Below are 12,774 nucleotides of genomic sequence, written 5' to 3'. Positions count from 1 at the left end.
TCGAGAACAGGGTTACAGGTCAGGACAGGGCGAGGGGTCGAGAACGGAGGGGAGGGCTGGGGATGGGGTTGGGGTGGGTGAGGGTAGGGGTGGGGGTGGTTCGGGTTGGGGTGGGGGTGGTTCGGGTTGGAGTGGGGGTTGGGTGTGTGTTGCAGATTCCCTGGGCTGGGATCTGAGTTGTTGGGAATATCCAAATCTTTCTCTAACCCTCCGTGTGCTCTCTGCCCCCCCTCAGAGTTCAGGACAGCCCATCCCATTGGTGGTGGTCAGCTGCATTCGCTTCATTAACCTCTACGGTGAGTGAGCTGCTCCCCCCATCGCCCAGCGTCACCCCCCATCGCTCAGCTTCACCCCCATCGCTCAGCGTCACCCTCCCCCCATCGCCCAGCTTCACCCTCCCCCATCGCCCAGCTTCACCCCCATCGCCCAGCGTCACCCCCCCATCGCCCAGCTTCACCCCCATCGCCCAGCTTCACCCTCCCCCATCGCCCAGCTTCACCCTCCCCATCGCCCAGCTTCACCCTCCCCCATCGCCCAGCTTCACCCCCATCGCCCAGCGTCACCCCCCCATCGCCACCCTCCCCCAATTGCCCAGCGTCACCCCCATCACCCAGCGTCACCCCCATCACCCAGCGTCACCCTCCCCATCGCCCAGCTTCACCCCCCATCGCCCAGCTTCACCCCCATCGCCCAGCTTCACCCTCCCCATCGCCCAGCTTCACCCTCCCCCATCGCCCAGCTTCACCCTCCCCCATCGCCCAGCTTCACCCTCCCATCGCCCAGCGTCACCCCCCATCACCCAGCTTCACCCCCATCGCCCAGCTTCACCCCCATCGCCCAGCTTCACCCTCCCCATCGCCCAGCTTCACCCTCCCCATCGCCCAGCTTCACCCTCCCCCATCGTCCAGCTTCACCCTCCCCATCGCCCAGCTTCACCCTCCCCATCGCCCAGCTTCACCCTCCCCCATCGCCCAGCTTCACCCTCCCCCATCGCCCAGCTTCACCCCCATCGCCCAGCTTCACCCTCCCCATCGCCCAGCTTCACCCTCCCCATCGCCCAGCTTCACCCTCCCCATCGCCCAGCTTCACCCCCATCGCCCAGCTTCACCCTCCCCCATCGCCCAGCGTCACCCCCCATCGCCCAGCGTCACCCCCCATCGCCCAGCGTCACCCCCCATCGTCCAGCGTCACCCCCCATCGCCCAGCGTCACCCCCCATCGCCCAGCTTCATCCCCATCGTCCAGCTTCACCCTCCATCGTCCAGCTTCACCCTCCATCGTCCAGCGTCACCCTCCCCCATCGCCCAGCGTCACCCTCCCCCCATCGCCCAGCTTCACCCCCATCGTCCAGCGTCACCCCCCATCGCCCAGCGTCACCCCCCATCGCCCAGCTTCACCCCCATCGTCCAGCGTCACCCCCCATCGCCCAGCGTCACCCCCCATCGCCCAGCTTCACCCCATCGCCCAGCTTCACCCTCCATCGCCCAGCTTCACCCCCATCGTCCAGCTTCACCCTCCATCGCCCAGCTTCACCCCCATCGTCCAGCTTCACCCTCCATCGCACAGCTTCACCCCCATCGCCCTGCTTCACCCCCATCGCCCAGCGTCACCCCCCATCGCCCAGCGTCACCCCCCATCGCCCAGCGTCACCCTCCCCCATCGTCCAGCTTCACCCTCCATCGCCCAGCTTCACCCCCATCGTCCAGCTTCACCCTCCCCATCGCCCAGCGTCACCCCCATCACCCAGCTTCACCCTCCCCCCATCGTCCAGCTTCACCCTCCCCCATCGCCCAGCGTCACCCCCCATCGTCCAGCTTCACCCTCCCCATCGCCCAGCGTCACCCCCATCACCCAGCTTCACCCTCCCCCCATCGTCCAGCGTCACCCTCCCCATCGCCCAGCGTCACCCCCCATCACCCAGCTTCACCCTCCCCCCATCGTCCAGCGTCACCCTCCCCCATCGCCCAGCGTCACCCCCATCACCCAGCATCACCCCCATCGTCCAGCGTCACCCTCCCCCCATCGTCCAGCTTCACCCCCCCATCGCCCAGCGTCACCCCCCATCGCCCAGCTTCACCCCCATCGTCCAGCTTCACCCTCCATCGTCCAGCTTCACCCTCCATCGTCCAGCGTCACCCTCCCCCATCGCCCAGCGTCACCCCCATCGCCCAGCTTCACCCTCCCCCCATCGCCCAGCGTCACCCCCATCGCCCAGCGTCACCCTCCCCCCATCGCCCAGCTTCACCCCCCATCGCCCAGCGTCACCCCCCATCGCCCAGCTTCACCCCCATCGCCCAGCTTCACCCCCATCGCCCAGCTTCACCCCCAATCGCCCAGCTTCACCCCCATCGCCCAGCGTCACCCTCCCCCCATCGCCCAGCTTCACCCCCCATCGCCCAGCGTCACCCCCCATCGCCCAGCTTCACCCCCATCGCCCAGCGTCACCCCCCCAATCGCCCAGCTTCACCCCCATCGCCCAGCGTCACCCTCCCCCCATCGCCCAGCTTCACCCCCATCGCCCAGCGTCACCTCCCCAATCGCCCAGCTTCACCCCCATCGCCCAGCGTCACCCCCATCGCCCAGCGTCACCCTCCCCCATCGCCCAGCTTCACCCCCCCATCGCCCAGCGTCACCCCCCCATCGCCACCCTCCCCCCATCGCCCAGCGTCACCCCCATCGCCCAGCGTCACCCCCATCGCCCAGCTTCACCCTCCCCCCATCGCCCAGCGTCACCCTCCCCCCATCGCCCAGCGTCACCCCCCCATCGCCCAGCGTCACCCTCCCCCCATCGCCCAGCGTCACCCTCCCCCCATCGCCCAGCGTCACCCCCCCCATCGCCCAGCGTCACCCCCATCGCCCAGCTTCACCCCCCCCATCGCCCAGCTTCACCCCCCCATCGCCCAGCGTCACCCTCCCCCATCGCCCAGCTTCACCCCCCCATCGCCCAGCGTCACCCCCCCATCGCCACCCTCCCCCCATCGCCCAGCGTCACCCTCCCCCCATCGCCCAGCGTCACCCCCCCCATCGCCCAGCGTCACCCCCCCATCGCCCAGCGTCACCCCCCCCATCGCCCAGCGTCACCCCCATCGCCCAGCGTCACCCTCCCCCCATCGCCCAGCGTCACCCTCCCCCCATCGCCCAGCGTCACCCCCCCCATCGCCCAGCGTCACCCCCATCGCCCAGCGTCACCCTCCCCCATCGCCCAGCGTCACCCTCCCCCCATCGCCCAGCGTCACCCCCCCCATCGCCCAGCGTCACCCCCATCGCCCAGCGTCACCCTCCCCCATCGCCCAGCATCACCCTCCCCCCATCGCCCAGCGTCGCCCTCCCCCCATCGCCCAGCTTCACCCCCCATCGCCCAGCGTCACCCTCCCCATCGCCCAGCTTCACCCCCATCGCCCAGCGTCACCCCCCCAATCGCCCAGCTTCACCCCCATCGCCCAGCGTCACCCTCCCCCATCGCCCAGCGTCACCCTCCCCCCATCGCCCAGCTTCACCCCCATCGTCCAGCGTCACCCCCCATCGCCCAGCGTCACCCCCCATCGCCCAGCTTCACCCCCATCGCCCAGCTTCACCCCCATCGCCCAGCTTCACCCCCATCGCCCAGCTTCACCCCCAATCGCCCAGCTTCACCCCCATCGCCCAGCGTCACCCTCCCCCCATCGCCCAGCTTCACCCCCCATCGCCCAGCGTCACCCCCCATCGCCCAGCTTCACCCCCATCGCCCAGCGTCACCCCCCCAATCGCCCAGCTTCACCCCCATCGCCCAGCGTCACCCTCCCCCCATCGCCCAGCTTCACCCCCATCGCCCAGCGTCACCCCCCCAATCGCCCAGCTTCACCCCCATCGCCCAGCGTCACCCCCCATCGCCCAGCGTCACCCTCCCCCATCGCCCAGCTTCACCCCCCCATCGCCCAGCGTCACCCCCCCATCGCCACCCTCCCCCCATCGCCCAGCGTCAGCCCCATCGCCCAGCGTCACCCCCATCGCCCAGCTTCACCCTCCCCCCATCGCCCAGCTTCACCCCCCCCATCGCCCAGCTTCACCCCCCCCATCGCCCAGCGTCACCCTCCCCCATCGCCCAGCTTCACCCCCCCATCGCCCAGCGTCACCCCCCCATCGCCACCCTCCCCCCATCGCCCAGCGTCACCCTCCCCCCATCGCCCAGCATCACCCTCCCCCCATCGCCCAGCGTCGCCCTCCCCCCATCGCCCAGCTTCACCCCCCATCGCCCAGCGTCACCCTCCCCATCGCCCAGCTTCACCCCCATCGCCCAGCGTCACCCCCCCAATCGCCCAGCTTCACCCCCATCGCCCAGCGTCACCCTCCCCCATCGCCCAGCGTCACCCTCCCCCATCGCCCAGCGTCACCCCCCATCGCCCAGCGTCACCCCCCATCGCCCAGCGTCACCCCCATCGCTCAGCTTCACCCCCATCGCCCAGCGTCACCCTCCCCCATCACCCAGCTTCACCCCCATCGTCCAGCTTCACCCTGCCCCCATCGCCCAGCTTCACCCCCATCGCCCAGCGTCACCCTCCCCATCGCCCAGCTTCACCCCCATCGCCCAGCGTCACCCCCCCCATCGCCCAGCTTCACCCCCATCGCCCAGCGTCACCCCCCCCATCGCCCAGCGTCACCCCCCCCATCGCCCAGCTTCACCTCCCCCATCACCCAGCTTCACCCCCATCACCCAGCTTCACCCCCCATCGCCACCCTCCCCCAATCGCCCAGCGTCACCCTCCCCCATCACCCAGCTTCACCCCCATCGCCCAGCGTCACCCTCCCCATCACCCAGCTTCACCCCCATCGCCCAGCGTCACCCTCCCCATCGCCCAGCGTCACCCTCCCCCATCGCCCAGCTTCACCCCCATCGCCACCCTCCCCCCATCGCCCAGCGTCACCCTCCCCCCATCGCCCAGCGTCACCCTCCCCCCAATCGCTCAGCTTCACCCCCCATATTGCTCAGCGTCACCCCCATATCGCTCAGCTTCACCCCCCCATCGCCCAGCGTCACCCCCCCATCGCCACCCTCCCCCATCGCCCAGCGTCACCCCCATATCGCTCAGCTTCACCCCCCCATCGCCCAGCGTCACCCCCCCCATCGTCACCCTCCCCAATCGCCCAGCGTCACCCCCCCCAATCGCCCAGCGTCACCCCCCCAATCGCCCAGCTTCACCCCCCCCCATCACCCAGCGTCACCCTCCCCCAATCGCCCAGAGTCACCCCCCCCAATCGCCCAGCGTCACCCCCCCATCGCCCAGCGTCACCCCCCCCCAATCGCCCAGCGTCACCCCCCCCCCAATCGCCCAGCGTCACCCCCCCCCAATCGCCCAGCGTCACTCCCCCCATCGCCCAGCTTCACCCCCCCCCATCGCCCAGCTTCACTCCTCTCCTCAGTCCCTCGCTACCACCTCTCACTCTCTCTGTCCCTCCACCTCCCCTCCCTTGCTAACCCTCTTCCCTCTCTTTCTCTATCTCTCGCCCTCATTCCCTCCCTTACTCTTCCTGTGTGCTTCCTGATTCATTCTATCCCTTTACCTGCTCTTCTTTCTCAATCTCTCATTCCCCTTTCACTCCACCCTTTCTCTCTCGGTGTCTCTACCTCCATTGCTCTCACTCACTTCCACCCTATCTCCCTCCCTCGCCCTCTCCCTCTTTTCCCCCTCCCTCTCTCTCCCTCCCTCTTTCTCTTTCTCTCGTTCCCCATCACCCTCCCTGCTCCAGTGAGTAAGATGTAGCAGCCTCGACCGCTGGGTGATTCTGGATATGATCTGGATTCATTCTGATTTTGAACAGGGCTACATCACGAAGGAATTTTCCGGATCCCTGGGTCACAGCTTGAGGTCAACGAGATCAGGAATGCTTTTGAGCAAGGTATGTTCATATCGCCCAGTGGGGTCTCCCAGAGTGAGGAGGGAGCGCTGGGATCGGAGTGGTTGGCAGTGTGGGTTCAGAGTGAGGCAGGGAGCGCTGGGATCGGAGTGGTTGCAGTGTGGGTTCAGAGTGAGGGAGGGAGCGCTGGGATCGGAGTGGTTGGCAGTGTGGGTTCAGAGTGAGGGAGGGAGCGCTGGGATCGGAGTGGTTGGCAGTGTGGGTTCAGAGTGAGGAGGGAGCGCTGGGATCGGAGTGGTTGGCAGTGTGGGTTCAGAGTGAGGGAGGGAGCGCTGGGATCGGAGTGGTTGCAGTGTGGGTTCAGAGTGAGGGAGGGAGCGCTGGGATCGGAGTGGTTGGCAGTGTGGGTTCAGAGTGAGGAGGGAGCGCTGGGATCGGAGTGGTTGGCAGTGTGGGTTCAGAGTGAGGGAGGGAGCGCTGGGATCGGAGTGGTTGGCAGTGTGGGTTCAGAGTGAGGAGGGAGCGCTGGGATCGGAGTGGTTGGCAGTGTGGGTTCAGAGTGAGGGAGGGAGCGCTGGGATCGGAGTGGTTTGGCAGTGTGGGTTCAGAGTGAGGGAGGGAGCGCTGGGATCGGAGTGGTTGGCAGTGTGGGTTCAGAGTGAGGAGGGAGCGCTGGGATCGGAGTGGTTGGCAGTGTGGGTTCAGAGTGAGGGAGGGAGCGCTGGGATCGGAGTGGTTGGCAGTGTGGGTTCAGAGTGAGGAGGGAGCGCTGGGATCGGAGTGGTTGGCAGTGTGGGTTCAGAGTGAGGGAGGGAGCGCTGGGATCGGAGTGGTTGGCAGTGTGGGTTCAGAGTGAGGGAGGGAGCGCTGGGATCGAGTGGTTGGCAGTGTGGGTTCAGAGTGAGGAGGGAGCGCTGGGATCGGAGTGGTTGGCAGTGTGGGTTCAGAGTGAGGGAGGGAGCGCTGGGATCGGAGTGGTTGGCAGTGTGGGTTCAGAGTGAGGAGGGAGCGCTGGGATCGGAGTGGTTGGCAGTGTGGGTTCAGAGTGAGGGAGGGAGCGCTGGGATCGGAGCTGGTTGCAGTGTGGGTTCAGAGTGAGGGAGGGAGCGCTGGGATCGGAGTGGTTGGCAGTGTGGGTTTCAGAGTGAGGAGGGAGCGCTGGGATGGAGTGGTTGGCAGTGTGGGTTCAGAGTGAGGAGGGAGCGCGGGGATCGGAGTGGTTGGCAGTGTGGGTTCAGAGTGAGGGAGGGAGCGCTGGGATCGGAGTGGTTGGCAGTGTGGGTTCAGAGTGAGGAGGGAGCGCTGGGATCGGAGTGGTTGGCAGTGTGGGTTCAGAGTGAGGGAGGAGCGCTGGGATCGGAGTGGTTGGCAGTGTGGGTTCAGAGTGAGGGAGGGAGCGCTGGGATCGGAGTGGTTGGCAGTGTGGGTTCAGAGTGAGGAGGGAGCGCTGGATCGGAGTGGTTGGCAGTGTGGGTTCAGAGTGAGGAGGGAGCGCGGGGATCGGAGTGGTTGGCAGTGTGGGTTCAGAGTGAGGAGGGAGCGCTGGGATCGGAGTGGTTGGCAGTGTGGGTTCAGAGTGAGGAGGGAGCGCTGGGATCGGAGTGGTTGGCAGTGTGGGTTCAGAGTGAGGAGGGAGCGCTGGGATCGGAGTGGTTGACAGTGGGGGTTCAGAGTGAGGAGGGAGCGCTGGGATCGGAGTGGTTGGCAGTGTGGATTCAGAGTGAGGAGGGAGCGGCTGGGATCGGAGCGGTTGGCAGTGTGGGTTCAGAGTGAGGAGGGAGTGCTGGGATCGGAGTGGTTGGCAGTGTGGGGTTCAGAGTGAGGAGGGAGCGCTGGGATCGGAGTGGTTGGCAGTGTGGGTTCAGAGTGAGGAGGGGAGCGCTGGGATCGGAGTGGTTGGCAGTGTGGGTTCAGAGTGAGGAGGGAGCGCTGGGATCGGAGCGGTTGGCAGTGTGGGTTCAGAGTGAGGAGGGAGCGCTGGGATCGGAGCGGTTGGCAGTGTGGGTTCAGAGTGAGGAGGGAGCGCTGGGATCGGAGTGGTTGGCAGTGTGGGTTCAGAGTGAGGGAGGGAGCGCTGGGATCGGAGTGGTTGGCAGTGTGGGTTCAGAGTGAGGAGGGAGCGCTGGGATCGGAGTGGTTGGCAGTGTGGGTTCAGAGTGAGGGAGGGAGCGCTGGGATCGGAGTGGTTGGCAGTGTGGGTTCAGAGTGAGGAGGGAGCGCTGGATCGGAGTGGTTGGCAGTGTGGGTTCAGAGTGAGGAGGGAGCGCTGGGATCGGGAGTGGTTGGCAGTGTGGGTTCAAGAGTGAGGAGGGAGCGCTGGGATCGGAGCGGTTGGCAGTGTGGGTTCAGAGTGAGGAGGGAGCGCTGGGATGGGAGTGGTTGGCAGTGTGGTTCAGAGTGAGGAGGGAGCGCTGGGATCGGAGTGGTTGGCAGTGTGGGTTCAGAGTGAGGGAGGGAGCGCTGCGATCGGAGTGGTTGGCAGTGTGGGTTCAGAGTGAGGAGGGAGCGCTGGGATCGGAGTGGTTGGCAGTGTTGGGTTCAGAGTGAGGGAGGGAGCGCTGGGATCGAGTGGTTGGCAGTGTGGGTTCAGAGTGAGGGTGGAGCGCTGGATCGGAGTGGTTCAGTGTGGGGTCAGAGTGAGGAGGGAGCCTGGGATCGGAGTGTTGGCAGTGTGGGTTCAGAGTGAGGAGGGAGCGCGGGATCGGAGTGGTTGCAGTGTGGGTTCAGAGTGAGGAGGGAGCGCTGGGATCGGAGTGGTTGGCAGTGTGGGTTCAGAGTGAGGAGGGAGCGCTGGGGATCGGAGTGGTTGGCAGTGTGGGTTCAGAGTGAGGAGGGAGCGCTGGGATCGGAGTGGTTGGCAGTGTGGGTTCAGAGTGAGGGAGGGAGCGCTGGGATCGGAGTGGGTTGGCAGTGGTGGGGTTCAGTGTGAGGAGGGAACGCTGGGATCGGAGCGGTTGGCAGTGTGGGTTCAGTGTGAGGAGGGAGCGCTGGGATCGGAGTGGTTGGCAGTGTGGGTTCAGAGTGAGGAGGAGCGCGGGGATCGGAGTGGTTGGCAGTGTGGGTTCAGAGTGAGGAGGGAGCGCTGGGATCGGAGCGGTTGGCAGTGTGGGTTCAGAGTGAGGAGGGAGCGCTGTGATCGGAGTGGTTGGCAGTGTGGGTTCAGAGTGAGGAGGGAGCGCTGGGATCGGAGTGGTTGGCAGTGTGGGTTCAGAGTGAGGAGGGAGCGCTGGATGGGAGTGGTTGGCAGTGTGGGTTCAGAGTGAGGAGGGAGCGCGGGGATCGGAGTGGTTGGCAGTGTGGGTTCAGAGTGAGGAGGGAGCGCTGGGATCGGAGCGGTTGGCAGTGTGGGTTCAGAGTGAGGAGGGAGCGCTGGGATCGGAGCGGTTGGCAGTGTGGGTTCAGAGTGAGGAGGGAGTGCTGGGATCGGAGCGGTTGGCAGTGGGTTCAGAGTGAGGAGGGAGCGCTGGGATCGGAGTGGTTGGCAGTGTGGGTTCAGAGTGAGGAGGGAGCGCTGGGATCGGAGCGGTTGGCAGTGTGGGTTCAGAGTGAGGAGGGAGCGCTGGGATCGGAGTGGTTGGCAGTGGGGGTTTCAGAGTGAGGAGGGAGCGCTGGGATCGGAGCGGTTGGCAGTGTGGGTTCAGAGTGAGGAGGGAGCGCTGGGATCGGAGTGGTTGGCAGTGTGGGTTCAGAGTGAGGAGGGAGCGCTGGGATCGGAGTGGTTGGCAGTGTGGGTTCAGAGTGAGGGAGGGAGCGCTGGGATCGGAGCGGTTGGCAGTGTGGGTTCAGAGTGAGGAGGGAGCACTGGGGTCGGAGTGGTTGGCAGTGTGGGTTCAGACTGAGGAGGGAGCGCTGGGATGGGAGTGGTTGGCAGTGGATTCAGAGTGAGGAGGGAGCGCTGGGATCGGAGCGGTTGGCAGTGTGGGTTCAGAGTGAGGAGGGAGCGCTGGGATCGGAGCGGTTGGCAGTGTGGGTTCAGAGTGAGGAGGGAGCGCTGGGATCGGAGCGGTTGGCAGTGTGGGTTCAGAGTGAGGAGGGAGCGCTGGGATCGGAGTGGTTGGCAGTGTGGGTTCAGAGTGAGGAGGGAGCGCTGGGATCGGAGCGGTTGGCAGTGTGGGTTCAGAGTGAGGAGGGAGCGCTGGGATCGGAGTGGTTGGCAGTGTGGGTCAGAGTGAGGAGGGAGCGCTGGGATCGGAGTGGTTGGCAGTGTGGGTTCAGAGTGAGGAGGGAGCGCTGGGATCGGAGTGGTTGGCAGTGTGGGTTCAGAGTGAGGAGGGAGCGCTGGGATGGGAGTGGTTGGCAGTGTGGGTTCAGAGTGAGGAGGGAGCGCTGGGATCGGAGTGGTTGGCAGTGTGGGTTCAGAGTGAGGAGGGAGCGCTGGGATGGGAGTGGTTGGCAGTGTGGGTTCAGAGTGAGGAGGGAGCGCTGGGATCGGAGTGGTTGGCAGTGTGGGTTCAGAGTGAGGAGGGAGCGCTGGGATCGGAGTGGTTGGCAGTGGGGGTTCAGAGTGAGGAGGGAGCGCTGGGATCGGAGCGGTTGGCAGTGTGGGTTCAGAGTGAGGAGGGAGCGCTGGGATCGGAGCGGTTGGCAGTGTGGGTTCAGAGTGAGGAGGGAGCGCTGGGATCGGAGTGGTTGGCAGTGTGGGTTCAGAGTGAGGGAGGGAGCGCTGGGATCGGAGCTGTTGGCAGTGTGGGTTCAGAGTGAGGAGGGAGCACTGGGGTCGGAGTGGTTGGTAGTGTGGGTTCAGAGTAAGGAGGGAGCGCTGGGATCGGAGTGGTTGGCAGTGTGGGTTCAGAGTGAGGGAGGGAGCGCTGGGATCGGAGCGGTTGGCAGTGTGGGTTCAGAGTGAGGAGGGAGCGCTGGATCGGAGCGGTTGGCAGTGTGGGTTCAGAGTGAGGAGGGAGCGCTGGGATCGGAGCGGTTGGCAGTGTGGGTTCCGAGTGAGGAGGAGCGCTGGGATCGGAGTGGTTGGCAGTGTGGGATTCAGAGTGAGGAGGGAGCGCTGGGATCGGAGCGGTTGGCAGTGTGGGTTCAGAGTGAGGAGGGAGCGCTGGGATCGGAGCGGTTGGCAGTGTGGATTCAGAGTGAGGAGGGAGCGCTGGGATCGGAGTGGTTGGCAGTGTGGGTTCAGAGTGAGGGAGGGAGCGCTGGGATCGGAGTGGTTGGCAGTGTGGGTTCAGAGTGAGGAGGGAGCGCTGGGATCGGAGTGGTTGGCAGTGTGGGTTCAGAGTGAGGAGGGAGCGCTGGGATCGGAGTGGTTGGCAGTGTGGGTTCAGAGTGAGGAGGGAGCGCTGGGATCGGAGCGGTTGGCAGTGGGTTTCAGAGTGAGGAGGGAGCGCTGGGATCGGAGTGGTTGGCAGTGTGGGTTCAGAGTGAGGAGGGAGCGCTGGGTCGGAGTGGTTGGCAGTGTGGGTTCAGAGTGAGGAGGGAGCGCTGGGATCGGAGTGGTTGGCAGTGTGGGTTCAGAGTGAGGAGGGAACGCTGGGATCGGAGCGGTTGGCAGTGTGGGTTCAGAGTGAGGAGGGAGCGCTGGGATCGGAGTGGTTGGCAGTGTGGGTTCAGTGTGAGGAGGGAGCGCTGGGATCGGAGTGGTTGGCAGTGTGGGTTCGGAGTGAGGAGGGAGCGCTGGGATCGGAGCGGTTGGCAGTGTGGGTTCAGAGTGAGGAGGGAGCGCGGGGATCGGAGTGGTTGGCAGTGTGGGTTCAGAGTGAGGAGGGAGCGCTGGGATCGGAGTGGTTGGCAGTGTGGGTTCAGAGTGAGGGAGGGAGCGCTGGGATCGGAGTGGTTGGCAGTGTGGGTTCAGAGTGAGGGAGGGAGCGCTGGGATCGGAGCGGTTGGCAGTGTGGGTTCAGAGTGAGGAGGAGCGCTGGGATCGGAGTGGTTGGCAGTGTGGGTTCAGAGTGAGGGAGGGAGCGCTGGGATCGGAGCGGTTGGCAGTGTGGGTTCAGAGTGAGCGTCCGTTGGTACCTGGACGGGAGGAGGAACTTGTCGCCAAGTCTTTGTATTTGCTGGGTTAGGTGTGTTTGTGGGAGGGTGTGTGCATGTCCGTGTGTGAGACTATATTTGCGTGTGAGTGTGTGTATTAGTGTGTGTGTATACCCATGTGTGTATGTCCATTGTAGCGTGTGTGTGTTCTGTATCTTGTGTACAAGTGTAAGAGTGTGTGTGTGTGAGAGAGTGTATGTGTGAGAGAGCGTATGTCCATAATTGTGTGTGAAGGTGTGGATGTCGTGTTTGCATGTGTGTGTATTTGTATGTCCGTGTTTGTGTGTGAGCGTGTATTTGTGTGATTGTGTGTGAGTATGTATTTGTGTTTGCGTGAGAGTGTGTTGTGGGAGTGAATGTCTATGAGTGTATGAGAGGTGTGTGCGTCTTTGAGAGTGTGTGGGTGAGAGAGCATGTGGGGGGGGTGAGTGTATGGTGCGTGACGGAGTGTGAGTAAGTGAGTGAGAGCATGTGTGTGACTGAATGTGTGAGTGAATATGTATGTGGGGTGTGTGTGGGTGGGTATGTGAGTGAGTGTGACTGCGTGTGACTGCGTGTGAGTGTTGGTGAGTGTGTGGGGGGTTATGAGTAAGTGAGTGAGTGTGGGTGTGAGTGAGTGAGTGAGTGAGTGAGTGAGCGAGCGTGTGTGACTGACTAAGTGTGTGTGAGTGAGTGAGAATGTGTGAGTAAGTGAGTGTGGGTGTTAGTGTGGGTGTGTGGATTAGTGTGTGTGTTAGTGTGTGTTAGTGACTGAGTGTGAGTAAGAGAGTGTGAGCATGTGTGTGACTGAATGTGTGAGTGTGACTGTGTGTGACTGACTGTGATAGCGTGTCTGTGTGTGTGACTGAGTGTTAGGAAGTGAGTGTGCGTGTGAGTGTGTATGAGTCTGTGTGGGTGTGAGAGTGTGTGTGTGTGAGTGACCATAATTGTATGTGGAGGTGTGTGGGTGTGTGATAGTGTG

At 64.5% G+C, this 12,774-nt stretch overlaps 1 protein-coding gene across 1 annotated transcript in view; it reads left to right on the top strand.

Moving 5' to 3' along the window:
* LOC140410933 (rho GTPase-activating protein 4-like) overlaps positions 1-12,774 on the top strand; it is a 206,250-nt gene that overhangs the window by 55,025 nt on the left and 138,451 nt on the right. Inside the window, exons 6-7 of the mRNA XM_072499781.1 lie at positions 236-296; positions 5,796-5,873. Coding sequence (XP_072355882.1) covers positions 236-296; positions 5,796-5,873 — 139 coding nt within the window. The remainder of the gene's footprint in view (positions 1-235; positions 297-5,795; positions 5,874-12,774) is intronic.

Source organism: Scyliorhinus torazame, chromosome 4 (genome assembly GCF_047496885.1).
Source record: "Scyliorhinus torazame isolate Kashiwa2021f chromosome 4, sScyTor2.1, whole genome shotgun sequence".
Lineage (NCBI taxonomy): Eukaryota > Metazoa > Chordata > Chondrichthyes > Carcharhiniformes > Scyliorhinidae > Scyliorhinus > Scyliorhinus torazame.
Note: the sequence above shows the minus strand (reverse complement) of the source record. Positions and strands in the feature narration are given on the sequence as shown.